General features: G+C 35.7%; 2 protein-coding genes across 2 annotated transcripts in view; one reads left to right on the top strand and one right to left on the bottom strand.

Moving 5' to 3' along the window:
- LOC134803930 (SCY1-like protein 2) overlaps positions 1–13,751 on the top strand; it is a 383,486-nt gene that overhangs the window by 80,555 nt on the left and 289,180 nt on the right. The window lies entirely within an intron of this gene.
- The window catches only part of LOC134803969 (calcitonin gene-related peptide type 1 receptor-like), a 44,048-nt gene that overhangs the window by 21,754 nt on the left and 8,543 nt on the right, over positions 1–13,751 (bottom strand). Inside the window, exon 6 of the mRNA XM_063776814.1 lies at positions 8,863–8,981. Within this exon, the coding sequence (XP_063632884.1) occupies positions 8,863–8,981 (119 nt within the window). The remainder of the gene's footprint in view (positions 1–8,862; positions 8,982–13,751) is intronic.

Raw genomic sequence — 13,751 nt, 5'->3', positions numbered from 1 at the left:
AATTGCAATTGACCATTAACCAGTACAAATTGAACCGTAAACGGTAACGGACAGCTACAGATGACGGTTCAATTTGTACTGGTTGATGGTCAAGAATATTCAATTGCATTAACGTTTCGGCCAACACTGCTACCTACTATATGACGCTGACTGTACTTATGTAGTACCCAAACGTATGGCCCGTATGGGGTATGTACGACAACCAAATTAACGACTGGGGTTGTTGTAAACTTCTCTTTCACACTTAAGCGGCCGCGGCAAGTTTTACAACTCCGCTGGTAAGTTTGTTTGACGGATACTAGCATGAACGACAGAAGAGTCGTCGCCTAGTCGGCTTGAATAAATAACTCATATGTAAGTATTTGTTATTTTATACTACGAGTAAGTGATTAAAATGGCAATTTTATATCAACAGAGGCTATAACGAAAACTGACTGAAACTGAACTCAATGAATTTTATTTCAATGTCGTCAATAATATTTAATTTAATATCGAAAATATTTAAACGCACCGACATTCGTCCGAATTGCACTTTCAACCGCTTTTATAATTAATTAATTATCTTTTAAATGAATACGCTAAATGAAAATATGAATTGACGTCCTGCCCTGGAGCGTTAAAAAGCATTCGTCATTATTAAATTACATTTTTAATTTGCAATCAATCAAGCCTTCTACGCGTAGGTACGGATTTAATCGATCACTCACAATCGCAACAGATTGGTTTAGTCCCTGGTATTCACTTAATTATACGGCAAATGATGATGATGGAATTTCCTTTTGCAGAGTTGCTCCTTTTGACTCACAGATTGATTTACAAAGGGGAGCCGATCGAATTTTTGATGCAAAATTTTAACTTGCCCCCCGAAATTTGTAAAAAATAAAGTTTTGCTATGTGGTCATGTTTGGTATCATTTTCGTGTAATTTAAGGATGCTAAATTCGTTTCTGGTATTTGATTTATACGGTTTCATATAAATAATTTGAAAAAAAAAAAGAAAAATAACAATTTTCTATTTTATTGTTTTCCGAATAAAAGCCGATAATTTTCTTATTTTAATATGCACACAAAAAATAAAAATTTCATGAATAAGCCCTACTATTTTTCGTTATAAAAAGTATACATATGGCATATTTATTTTACATTAATGTGACCAAAAAAAATTAATTGTAGACCTACTTTCGACTACTCGTTGAACAAGATACAACGATGTGAGCTACAGCTAAGCAATTTATGGCGTTTGATGATGATATCCCTTTTTATTATACATAGTGAGTCCTTAGAACCCTTAGATCATTTTAGGAAGGGTATCCACCTTGATTTTTGATACAGTCGGGATGAAAGGTGGAGTGATTTGTCTCATACAATCATAAATTTACGCAAGCACCTGTTTAAGTTTCTGCAATAAGTTTGATGACATTTTCGAGTACATCAAAAGACAGAAATCATTTAGGTAATTAAATATTCAAAATACAAATTAATAATGTAAATATTGACTAATATTTAAATTATTTTCCTCCGTATAGCTACGTCCCTTAAATCGGATTACGTTGTGCACCGAGCATAAGCAATGTTAAAGAGTGTTTACAAATACATTAGGCAGTAAAATCTTTTAAATACGAAATAATGTAACTATTAGTCCGTTTCTCTTTTTTTTCTTTTAATTTACTCGATAATGACACCAAACTTAATGCAGAAACCTAAACAGATGCTTTCATAAATTTATGATTGTATGGGACAAATCATCCCCACCCTTTCAAGCACACCGCACCAAAAATCAAGGTGGCTCCCGTTCCTAAAATTATCTAAGGGTTCTAAGGACTCACTATGCTAAAGGGTATCTCATCATCATCAACCGCCGTAATTCTCATAGCTGTAACCGATATCTTTGTATACTAATATTCAGTGAGCTGGTGGTCGAAAGTATGCTCCATGCTTTTAGACATAAATATGCCATGTGTATACTTTTTATAACGAGGGCTTTTTCATGAAATTTTTATTTCTGGTGTGCATATTAAAATAATAAAAATATCGGCTTTTATTCGGAATTTTTTTTTTTCATTTCTTTTTCAAATTATTTATATGAAACCGTATAAATTAAATATCAGAAAAGAATTTAGCATCCTTGAATTACACGAAAATGATACCAAACTTGACCACATAGCAAAACTTTATTTTTTACAAATTTCGGGGGGCTCCCCCCTTAAGTCAAAATTTTGCATCAAAAATCCGGTTGGCTCCCCTTCCTAAATCAATCTGCGAGTCAATAGGAGCAACTCTGCAAAAGGAAATTCCATCATCATTTGCCGTATATCACACTTTTTTGTCGTGAGCGCCACGGACTAGTTGGAGAACTAAATCCCGTAATTCTCTAGAACCTGTAGCCGTGAGATGCCCACAGAACACGTGCGTTCCGTGACTTCCGTGCTTATATTGGAGTCAATATAAAGTTTAAGTAACATTAAATGCACATCCAAATTACTCTACGTGGGTGAATTATATATCATATTGTTTTTAGTGTTTACGCGACAATTTAAATAGCTCGAACATCGTATGGTTTTATTTTTGTCTTTTATATTAGGTACTTACTTTCATCTGTGCATTTACTGTAAGCAACAAAACACAATTTCAGAACAGAAATAGTTAATTAAAAAAAAGGATTAATTTGTCTGAGATTTTTTCGTAGGATATTATTAATATTCAAAAAGTTACTTAAAATGTAATTGGTAGTCACACTGGAAGCTTCGGTAGATGTCGCTACCGGCGACTGTAATTTGTTTACGGTTTGTGTCATGTGTGTGGTTGCAGTATATTCATTCAATCCTTGCATAATATAAAATGTAATCATTTATTATATTACTGCACGTGAACTTCAAGCATAGTTTCGATAGAGAAATGCATTAATGGCTAAAAAAGGGTTATTGTAAAAAGGTAAGAACTTAATACCTATTTGAGGTTATATTCTTTATTTTTACTGTATATATATTGAATACTATCAGAGATATAAAGTCACTATGTGTACGGAGTACAGCATGTCCAAACCAAGCCCTAATTTATATACGACATACTTCATTAAAATTTTACTTACTTGTACATACATTTCCAAAATATTTTTCTATTTTAAAATGCAGCCTACTCATTGGGCTGAGTTACTTATATGCATTAGTTTTTAATTACAGTTGTGATAAATTTTCTGTGGTTCTCAGTATCACTTAATAGTAATCGCGTTACGGTTAATCAAAATACAAAATTTCAACATAAGTAGCTGTTTAATCTCCATTATTGAAAATCATGAATTAAACCGGATAGCGAAGAGAGAATATTAAAAACAAATTTCATTCATTCGCAAGAGCAAATCGTCAAGTGACAAGCAAAACTCACTAATTACTAAAAAATATTTAAACAAAAATCAACCTTATTTAGGTAGCTATTAACTTGTGGTAGTAATTAGTGAGGTTTGCTTGTCACCTGACGAAATAGATCAAATAGATTCAGAAAAGTTGACCCTGCATTCCATTTTCAATGACAAAGTGTGGTAATGTCATCACTAACTAATGTTACATTTCTATGAAAATATGACGTTTTTAATGACACTAGAGTTAGACCAAGAAAAGTCATGCTGCGATTTAGATAGCCCACGCAGTGCAAGTGTTGTTTTAAAAGTCAATCTTCTATGAAAATATGACGTACCTTTATAAAACTTGCACTGCGTGGGCTATCAAAATCGCTGCAGACTTTTCTTGGTGTAACTCTATCTCACTTTGATCTATTGAAGTCGGTTAGACTCTATAATGTATTATGCCCTTTATTAAAAATGACTAAAATTGCTGGATGAAAGAACAGTTCAAACATTCGCTATAGCATTGATAGGTATAGTATGAAATGGTTCTCACTCAAAACCCAAACCAAAGGCTGAGGAGTGGGATGATGTGTGCTGCGGTTGGGTGTCTGAGGGGCTACCGCGAAAACAGAAATTCGCAAATTGCGGGGATCTTTCTCTTTTACTCCAATGAAGGCGTAATAAGAGTGACAGAGAAAAATGCCCGTAATTTGCGAACTTCGATTTTCGCGGTTATAGCCCTGGAGCGGGGTCAAGCGTCATCTACACATCGGTAACTCGTGGCATTCAGGTAGCACTTAAAAGATTAGTTTAATTAATTCCATTTTTTAGTGGTTTCACTACCTTCCTTCATGTGTGCTCATCACTAATGATGACATTTTACTTTTTCAGGCCGCTTGTTATGGTGTTCGATATGTTCTTACATGTTGAAATACTAGTCAAAGACAAGCATGATATAATGTTGTCTAAATACAATAGGTAAGTAGGTAGGCACATTAAAAGCTTTAATGGTACATATAGCGTTTATATACAGGGTGGAACATTTCTAGAGACTGAGGTAAAAGGATAGTGTTATCTAAGTGATCTACAATCGAGTTACTATATTCGTAAAGCTGAATTAAAAAGTAAAACAAAATCATTGAAATGAAATATTTTTATATCAGTGACAACCCTACCATTACAAAGTTATTTACATTTCTAATTGACACATGTCATTAACTTGACTTTACATTCGATGCTCGGATCTACTTGCTAGGGTTGAAACATGCAGATTTTTGCACTAATGTTTAACAAACTGTATCTCACAAACGGTTAGAAATATAAAGGTGATTAATAAGTGAAAAATAAAGTACGTAGCCTTAAAAATTCCTCGTTTGCATAAAAGTCCTTCGTTCTGTTTCACCCGATATACATACGGGGTGTTTTTGCTACCCTTAGCTACAAAGCGAGGTGAATATATCTATAGGTCATAATGAGCAACTTCTCAGGGACCAACCAAAATGTATGAACGCCAAAATGTATAAAATAGACAATTTTTTTCACGATTTCTAAGTTGGTACTCATGCACCTCGTGGAATATGGTAGGTAAAGGGCTGTAAAAACACCTTGTATACCATTTCAACCCGGGACGGTATGCACGCGGAACATGCACAAAAGAGCTCGTTAATTACGGTTAATATAAAAAGCTTGTAAAAGCGTCCATAGTCCTCATCGTCGTCCATTTCTCTTCGTCACCCATTTCTCGAGGCGACAGCGCGCAATTAAAAGAACCAGTAGGTATCCATTAATATCCATTCGGGCGAACAACAACAAAATTTAAATATAAACATTTGTGCATTTAAAATAAAACTATTTTCACCACACCAACTCGGAAAGGCTTACTTTGCACTTCAAAAACTGATAGCAAAGTTTCATTTTATTCACATGTGAGGCAAAGTAATCAAATGCAAATTTTGAGTTGTTTTCTTATGTTTGCTGGTAGAATTGACTTTTAAATGATGATTTTGGATCATAAATATTTAATAACATTCATTTGGATTTGATTTGGTTTGATTTTGTTCGATATTTTACATTTATATTTGCTTCAGGTTGGTGTGGTGAAAAATTTTGTGTTTCACTCGGGGGCAAATTTTGTTTAACCCTCGTGCTTTGAAACCCTCGCAACGCTCAAGATTCCATTTATCGAACCACTCGCTACGCTCGTGGTTCAATTTTGGAATCTTTCGCTTGCTCGGGTATCAATATTAGCACGAGCGGTTAAACAACAACTTTGCCCCCTTTTAAAACAAATAACTATTAAACGGATTATATCGCGTATATTTAATTGCAGTTATACTACATCCCGACGTTTCGAGCCCTTTACAGCGTTGACCACGAACTATCGCGGTAACCAAGACAATATTTGTGCCTTTTTAAAGATCCATGGTATCCTTTTCGTGGTATCCATGGTAGCTATTCCGGTACATACATGATACATTCTAAATGAGCCTGCAGGGATTAATTTTTACTCTGACCTTCCAACTCAGGGGATATAATTATAATACGAGTATCTAAGTCTTATGGTATTTTATTATGTTTAAGTGGGAAAGTGGGAAATATTTTAAGATTTATATTGCTATTAAAATGTCTTATTGTACTTACCTATTAATTGTTTAAAAAAAAAAGATTTTAGCCTGATTTTTTCGACTGCCGCAGCTAAGTACCTACCTACGCCACGCATACGCCACGCCAATCTAATTACCAAGGAAAACATATATTAAAACTAGGAAAATGCTTGGAATAAACGGGCCCAACCAAATGTTTTAAGTAGGTAAGGTATATGGATATTCTCTAGTCTCCCTAGAGGATCTTATTTCCGTGACCTGTCGCTATTAAGCCTATCCGATAAATACTAGACACGTTTCTTCGTGTTACTTGTTTAATTTATTAACAGGTTCTTATAAGTACAAGATCTCGATTATGACGAAAACAAATATCGCTTTGTAGCTTAATCAATACCTCTTACGCTGGTAATTGTTGAATATAGGTACACACTCCTTAAAAACAAAGGGACCAGCGCAGCGTCAGCTCGTAATGATGTCGATAATATGGTTGTCTAAAAAACGCATGTTTTTGTAAATTGTAACATCTAAGGTGACAGCACCAGTCAAGGGACATTTAAGAGGAAATTTGGAGTATTTGTGATATTTCCCTGATACATGTAAATGGTCTACCGCTTAGCATGTTACAAGATGAATGTCCTATCCGTCTTTCATGTTTCAGGCGTGTTGTATCAAAGATACTGCAATGAGTTTCCACATACTTAACAAATGAATACTATGTTTTTTTTTCACCAGTCATGGACACCAAAGCTCCAGTAATGGAACCCCGGTAATGGACGTGGATCCAGTAATGGGCCCCCTATAATGGACATTGCTCTATCAGTATAAAATATTGATATAGGGAATAAGTTATGGCAAAAAAATCAATTATTGTTATAAGCTTTTATCGCTGAATGTATTTTTCTTTCCACAGACAATTATTATTGTATTAGACCCATCGAGACAATTCTAATATACCCAAACACAATTAGTTAGCGTTTATCGAAGAGTTCCCATTGCCACCTCCTGTCTCCATCATCAGATCAGGTCCATGTTATCATAATATTGCATTATCATCCGATTTGCATACTTAATTACGTATACAAAATTTCAACTCAATCGGAAATTGGAAAGTGGGTCAAATTCAGCTACCAAGATTTGACCCACACTAACTAACAGGGCAAGTTAAATAAAAGTTTGGAAAAACGATATTAATTTATCCGAAGTCCGAGCATATCTCCTGGTTGACATATTTCGTAACTACATTTTACTTCTGTATTGTTTAAACATGAAATTATGGCATGGCAAGCATCATTATGTAAATTGTCTCATCATAGGAGGTATGCACTTTTACAGCTCCTATAATGGGATTGGGCCAAATACCTACCACTATTTTTTTACATCTGTGGAGTCACAACATAGTGTGTTGTATAGGTACCTTATCTCATGGTAAATGCAAGTAACAAAACACATTCTAGTTTTCATCAAGTATTCATTAATTAAAATTTAATAAATTAACTCACCTCTTTTAGCGAAGTTGTTAAGAATTCTTAGTGGTATTTTTTTTCAGTGACACGACAACTTTTGGGTTGACGCCAATTTCTTAAAAAGTAACCGAATTTATTAAAAATTCAAACTGAAGCAGCTCTAGGACTCCTATTTATGATAAAATATAGCCAGTGTTTATAAACTACTTTTAGATACTTATTTTAGAGGATTTGTGGTTTTTTGTCCCATTACCGTTTCCACATCCATTATAGGGTATACTACATTAAATTTGACTTGAAATACGAAAAAAATTTGACTGCACACAATTATATGACTTATTTAACAGAAATACCTACTCTTAATGCCAAATTGTAGTTTATATATTGATTTTTTACTCGTTTTAATCAAGGGCAAATGTCATGATAAATTCATATAGAAATTAGACTGCAAGGGCAGACTTCAACAAACACTTGAAAAGGTTAAAGTTGGCTAGATAGAAAACAAAATCACGATCGTGTTTAATTTTCATCATACTTTCAGTTGTAGGTATATCATACTTAATTCATAACCCTGCATACCGTAGCAGTATAATTTTAATATAAAATAGCTAGTGATATAGCCGAGGGATCTGTGGAGCAAAATTTTCTCCAGAAGTATAATTTCCATAGGTATCTTTTGTTTCCTTCTAATTTCCTGTCTTAACGCCGCCTCTTAACCTTATGTTTTTGCAATAAGTAGGTAAGGCTTACGAATCGTCAGTGAACGGTGTGAAAGGTTAATTCTTATTAACCCTTTATTAAACGTCTAGAAATGGTGATGACCTGGGCCCTATTTCACCAACGTGACAGGTCCGACAATTGTCGACATCACTGTTACTGACGTCACAGGCCTCCATAGGCTACGGTAACCGCTTACCATCAGACGGGCGGTGTGGTTGTTTGCCACCAACATGTTAATTAAAAAAAAAACTCCACTATATCGCCAGTTAATAAGTATTTATTTTGCGAAGCTAATGACAATTGTCACAAGAAATACGACAATTGTCACGAAATTCCGACACAGAACTCATTTGCTGTCAAGTTACTGAAAGTTCTTTGAAATCTTGTGACAATTGTCATCATTGTCATCATAAACATCGCAAGAGAAATACCTGTTTTTTGCGAATATAATAAAATTTTTTTTTAAATAATACAATGATGTTGACAAACAGGAATACGGCCCGCCCGATGGTAAGCGATAACCGTAGCCCATGGATGCCTGTGACGTCAACAACTATGAGACTTGTCGAATTGTCGCACCTGTCACGTTGGTGAAATAGGGGCCTGATGACTGATGTTGTGACTAAAATTAATTTAAGTTTCTATGGAAGTAAATAAAAACTTGCATTGTAATACCTAGTATTTTGATTATGCAAAGCCATCTGTTTAACTTTAAATTATACACCGTGTTGACTTACCGATCTGTTGCGCCGGGTGTGAGGTACCGTGCCGTCGCGTACGCTGCCACGACCACGAGCGACAGACCCCAGCCGAGCGCCACGAACCCGCGCATCGCCACCTCGTCCTTTATGAATACCTGTTGGCCATTTCCAATAACAAACTTAAGGACAAACTGTTTTCTTTTTAACCTTCTGACGACCACGTACTACGTACACCCTTTAGTGCTGATGGCTAAACCCACTGCACCTAATTATATTTAAGCTTCACCGTGGGTTGTAAATTGTAATACCCTGACTGACTTAAGACATATTTAATTCATTATTTTGGAAGATATTGCGAGCAAATAATGGCACTATATTACTGTTATTAATACCTTCTTATCGGCCATACAAAAGTTTTGCTAGAGAAATTTGAATGCAGCTTTACAATAAATTGGGGTTAATTGAAATTGATTGAAAAGATTAGGATATAAAAATGCTAATATAGTTTGCCAAAGGACTGTCTCATTTCAATCATAGAAAGAGAGAATCATATTATCTTTGTCTTACACTAATACTAGCACCCAAAAGAAAATAATGAGTATAGTTTTCCTGGTTCTTACTGACTGACAAATTGGTTTGACCAACTATAAGTATGTATATTCATTTTAAGAATATTTATCTACACACATATCATAAACCCTCTATGATGCCTTCAAAATCCGTAAATAATGGCCCACATTACGATAAACTGTTTTGTTACAGCAAATATCTTACCTGTGAAAATGTTGTAATCTTGTAATAGCTTCATTACTAAAGTTGGTCAAGCAGATCTTGTCAGTAGAAAAAAATAAAAAAGTAAAAAATAAAAAAAATAAAAAAAAACAAATAAAAAACAAAAACAAAACCAAAATAACTTAATTTTAATCTTTTTTTTTAAAAGGGAACCACCTTCTAAAACCAACCCATTGAAAAGCATTAAATAATGTATATATACCCCACCCCTATGCTTATCCATTCCTTATCCCGTCCTAAAGCAAAAATTCTGCCAAAAAGTAATTAATACCTAATAATAAGCAAATTAATAACCATCCGGGTAATTACTTAGTTTTTGAAGGCGGTGCTAAACCAAAATGTTAGAGAACCAAAATTTTAGAAACGAAGTACGCTCCACTTAAGTAGGTACTTGCATAAAAAAGACATAGTATACTCATTAATTTAGTTCTTGCACTACTACTCCTATTTTTTCTGTTTGGCGGCAAATAATGTTTTTGTTGGTTTGGCACAGCCTTCAAAAACTAAGTAATTACCCGGATGGTTATTAATTTGCTTATTATTTGGTTTTAATTACTTTTTGGCAGAATTTTGCTTTAGGACGGGATAAGGAATGGATAAGGATAGGGGTGGGGTATATAAAAATTATTTAATGCTTTTCAGTGGGTTGGTTTTAGGTGGTTCCCTTAAAAAAAAAAAGATTAAAATTAAGTTATTTTGGTTTTGTTTTTTATTTGTTTTTTATTTTATTTTATTTTTTACTTTTTAATTTTTTTCATTTATTACTTTTTAGTGACAGGTACTTTATTAAGTTTAGGTTTTGAGCTCAAATATTAGTTTGTTTATAACTACATAGATGGGCTCTCCATTTATTTTTGGGCTAGTAATAGTGTTGGCGATGGTTATCCTATCGGATAATCGCGACGAAATTCGGTGTTAAACGATATGTAAATAGTTAGGTATAGATAATATGTTTGCCTGTAACTTAGTTTGCCTAGGGTTAAAATCAATACATCTCAATACATATTATAAAATAAAACAAAGTCCCCCATCTCGTCTGTCTGTATGTTCGCGATAAACTCAAAAACGACTGTAAGGATTTTTACGCGGCTTTCACTTTTCAATAGAGTGATTCTTGAGAAGGGTTTACGTGTTTAATTTGTAAATTAGTTGAACTACCCATGCGGATCCGGGGCGTAGGTATATTATATATCTGCCCAAATAGATTAAGACTTATAAGGAAAAAGTTAACTTAAACTTAAACTTAAAAGACTCGACAAGATACGAGTATAGGCATGTAAATGATAGACCTTACTCCCACTCCCATTCCTACTCGCACTCCCACTCCCACGCCCACTGCCACTCCCACCCGCACTCGCACTGTTGTCTCGCACTCCCACTCCCACCATTTCATCTACGAGTATCTAATCTAAACACGAAATTCCATCTAAATCGGTGTCTGCAAATCAAATTTACTTTCTCCAGAATTTAACAAATACTTTTCTGTAAACCGCTTCACAATCAGTTTAGCCAAACGCGAGATAATCGCGAACAAACATACAGACATACATACAAACATACGGGTCAAACTGCGAACCTCCTTTGTTTTTTAAGGCGATAAGAAAAAGGGAAGTGATCCACCTCTAAGGAACCCTGCAACATAGGCACACGACGACGAGTCGGTTAACCAAAACAGTAGGTGCCTATCTTGCACCAAACCTGAGTTCCACTAGGTACAGCCAGGGTTCAGCATCAGCTCTATCTTGGGTACTGCTCTGCCAAGCGCTTTTCAATATGTGACGGATGACCAAAATAGCGTGGGCCTATGTTGCACCAAACCTGAGTTCCACTAGGTACAGCCAGGGTTCAGCATCAGCTCTATCCCAAGTGCTCATCAAGACGTCTTGGATGACCAAAACAGCGTGTGTCTATGTTGCACCAAACCCGAGTTCCACTAGGTACAGCCAGAGTTCAGCATCAGCTCTATCTTTGGTACTGCTCTCCCAAGTGCTCATCAAGACGTGTTGGATGACCAAAACAGCGTGTGCCTATGTTGCACCAAACCTGAGTTCCACTAGGTACAGCCAGGGTTCAGCATCAGCTCTATCTTGGGTACTGCTCTCCCAAGTGCTCATCAAGACATCTTGGATGACCAAAACAGCGTGTTCCTATGTTGCACCAAACCTGAGTTCCACTAGGTACAGCCAGGGTTCAGCATAAGCTCTATCTTTGGTGCTGCTCTCCCAAGTGCTATCAAGACATCTTGGATGACCAAAACAGCGTTTTCCTATGTTGCACCAAACCTGAGTTCCACTAGGTACAGCCAGGGTTCTGCATCAGCTCTATCTTGGGTACTGCTCTCCCAAGCGCTCTTCAAGATGTGACGGATGACCAAAATAGCGTGGGCCTATGTTGCGCCAAACCTGAGTTCCACTAGGTACAGCCAGGGTTCAGCATCAGCTCTATCTTGGGTACTGCTCTCCCAAGTGCTCATCAAGACGTCTTGGATGACCAAAACAGCGTGTTCCTATGTTGCACCAAACCAGAGTTCCACTATGTACAGCCAGGGTTCAGCATCAGGTCAGCTCTATGTATACTAAAACCTTCTCCAGAATATAACAAACACTTTGCTGAAAACCGCATCAAAATCGGTTCAGCCAAACGCGAGATAATCGCGGACAAACATACATACATACATACAAACATACGGGTCAAACTGAGAACCTCCTTTTTTTTGAAGGCGGTTAAAAAAGGCGGCAAATTTGAAAAATGTAGGCGCGAAGGGATATCGTCTCATCGAAAATTTGAATATCGCGCCTTTTTCTACTGACAAGAATTGCTTGACCATCTAATATATCAAAATCGATTTGGTAATGCATTCAAATTTCGAACTCTGAAAAAAAAAATGTAATTTGATTTGACCCCTATTCCAATATCAGTCGAGATGACGTTTTATTCGAAATGAAATGATAATTTTACCCTTTGGGTACGGAACCCTAAAAACTACGGATGCGTGACGTGCGTGAAAAAAGTTTTTATTTGCCGTCATTTCACGCACAGTTTATATTTAATTAGTTTGTAAGTAAATAGTTATTTGTACAACAAGAGATCAAAGTTTGATATTTCTTCGAGTGCTTATTTTGAGTCCCGTGCAAGCGAAAGATTCTATAATAGATTCACGAGCGTAGCGAGTGAATCTAATTTAGAATCTTGAGCGTAGTAAGGGATTCAAAAGCGCACGAGATGTAAATAACTTTGATCTTGTGTAGTACACAAAATTTGTCACCCTAAGCAGTGAGAACATACCTAGAGGGACAGAGATAATAGAACCCAAGTATATCGAACTTGTATTAGACCCGCATGTTGAAATGACATTTGACTATAAAGGTCACTTGAATGTCATTTTGTCTCACTCAGTGAGCAAAAGTGACTAAGTGAACAAAATCGCATTTTGCTCACTGTTTTTAAGAAGCAAAGTACCCTTGTTCGAGCTGCTGAGGTGAAAAATAATTTGTTTTGTTGTTTTTAAAGTATGTAACTATAACAAAAGTTTCGTGTAAAATGTGCGATAAAGATATTTCGGAGACGCCACCTCATATCCGCGAGTTCCGCCAGAGAACAAAGTGCCCCAATGTCGGCTGTAGTGAATATATCATAGAAAGTTTATAATATGTGTGTAGATAAAGCAGTGTATTTAACTGTACCTAATTAGGCATTATGTAGCAGTCACATAAACTACTATAATTAAATCGTTTTTGGAGGTAATAAATCAATTTCTTATTACTGTGAACTTATAGTTCTTCGATAATAACAATAACTGGCATCGAGTGGCGCATGTTTACGTAGCGTATTGATTGGAATGAGTTTATTTAGAGGTCGTTGACTTGTTAAATTTAATCAAAACATACCTACAGGCTGTAATCGTTAATACAGGCGATTACTACATAAATATAAAAGATATCACACAACGTTTAAAGAACTAGTGGATCTGTGGGCCTCGCGATAGCTTAAAAAACCGGACAAGTGCGAGTCGGACTCGCACACCGAGGGTTCCGTACTTTTTAGTATTTGTTGTTATAGCGGCAACAGAAATACATCCTCTGTGAAAATTTCAACTGTCTAGCTATCACGGTTCGTGAGATACAGCCTGGTGA

Source organism: Cydia splendana, chromosome Z (genome assembly GCF_910591565.1).
Source record: "Cydia splendana chromosome Z, ilCydSple1.2, whole genome shotgun sequence".
In the NCBI taxonomy this organism is placed as follows: domain Eukaryota; kingdom Metazoa; phylum Arthropoda; class Insecta; order Lepidoptera; family Tortricidae; genus Cydia; species Cydia splendana.
The sequence above is the reverse complement of the archived record's forward strand: the minus strand, read 5'-3'. Positions and strand labels throughout refer to the sequence as shown.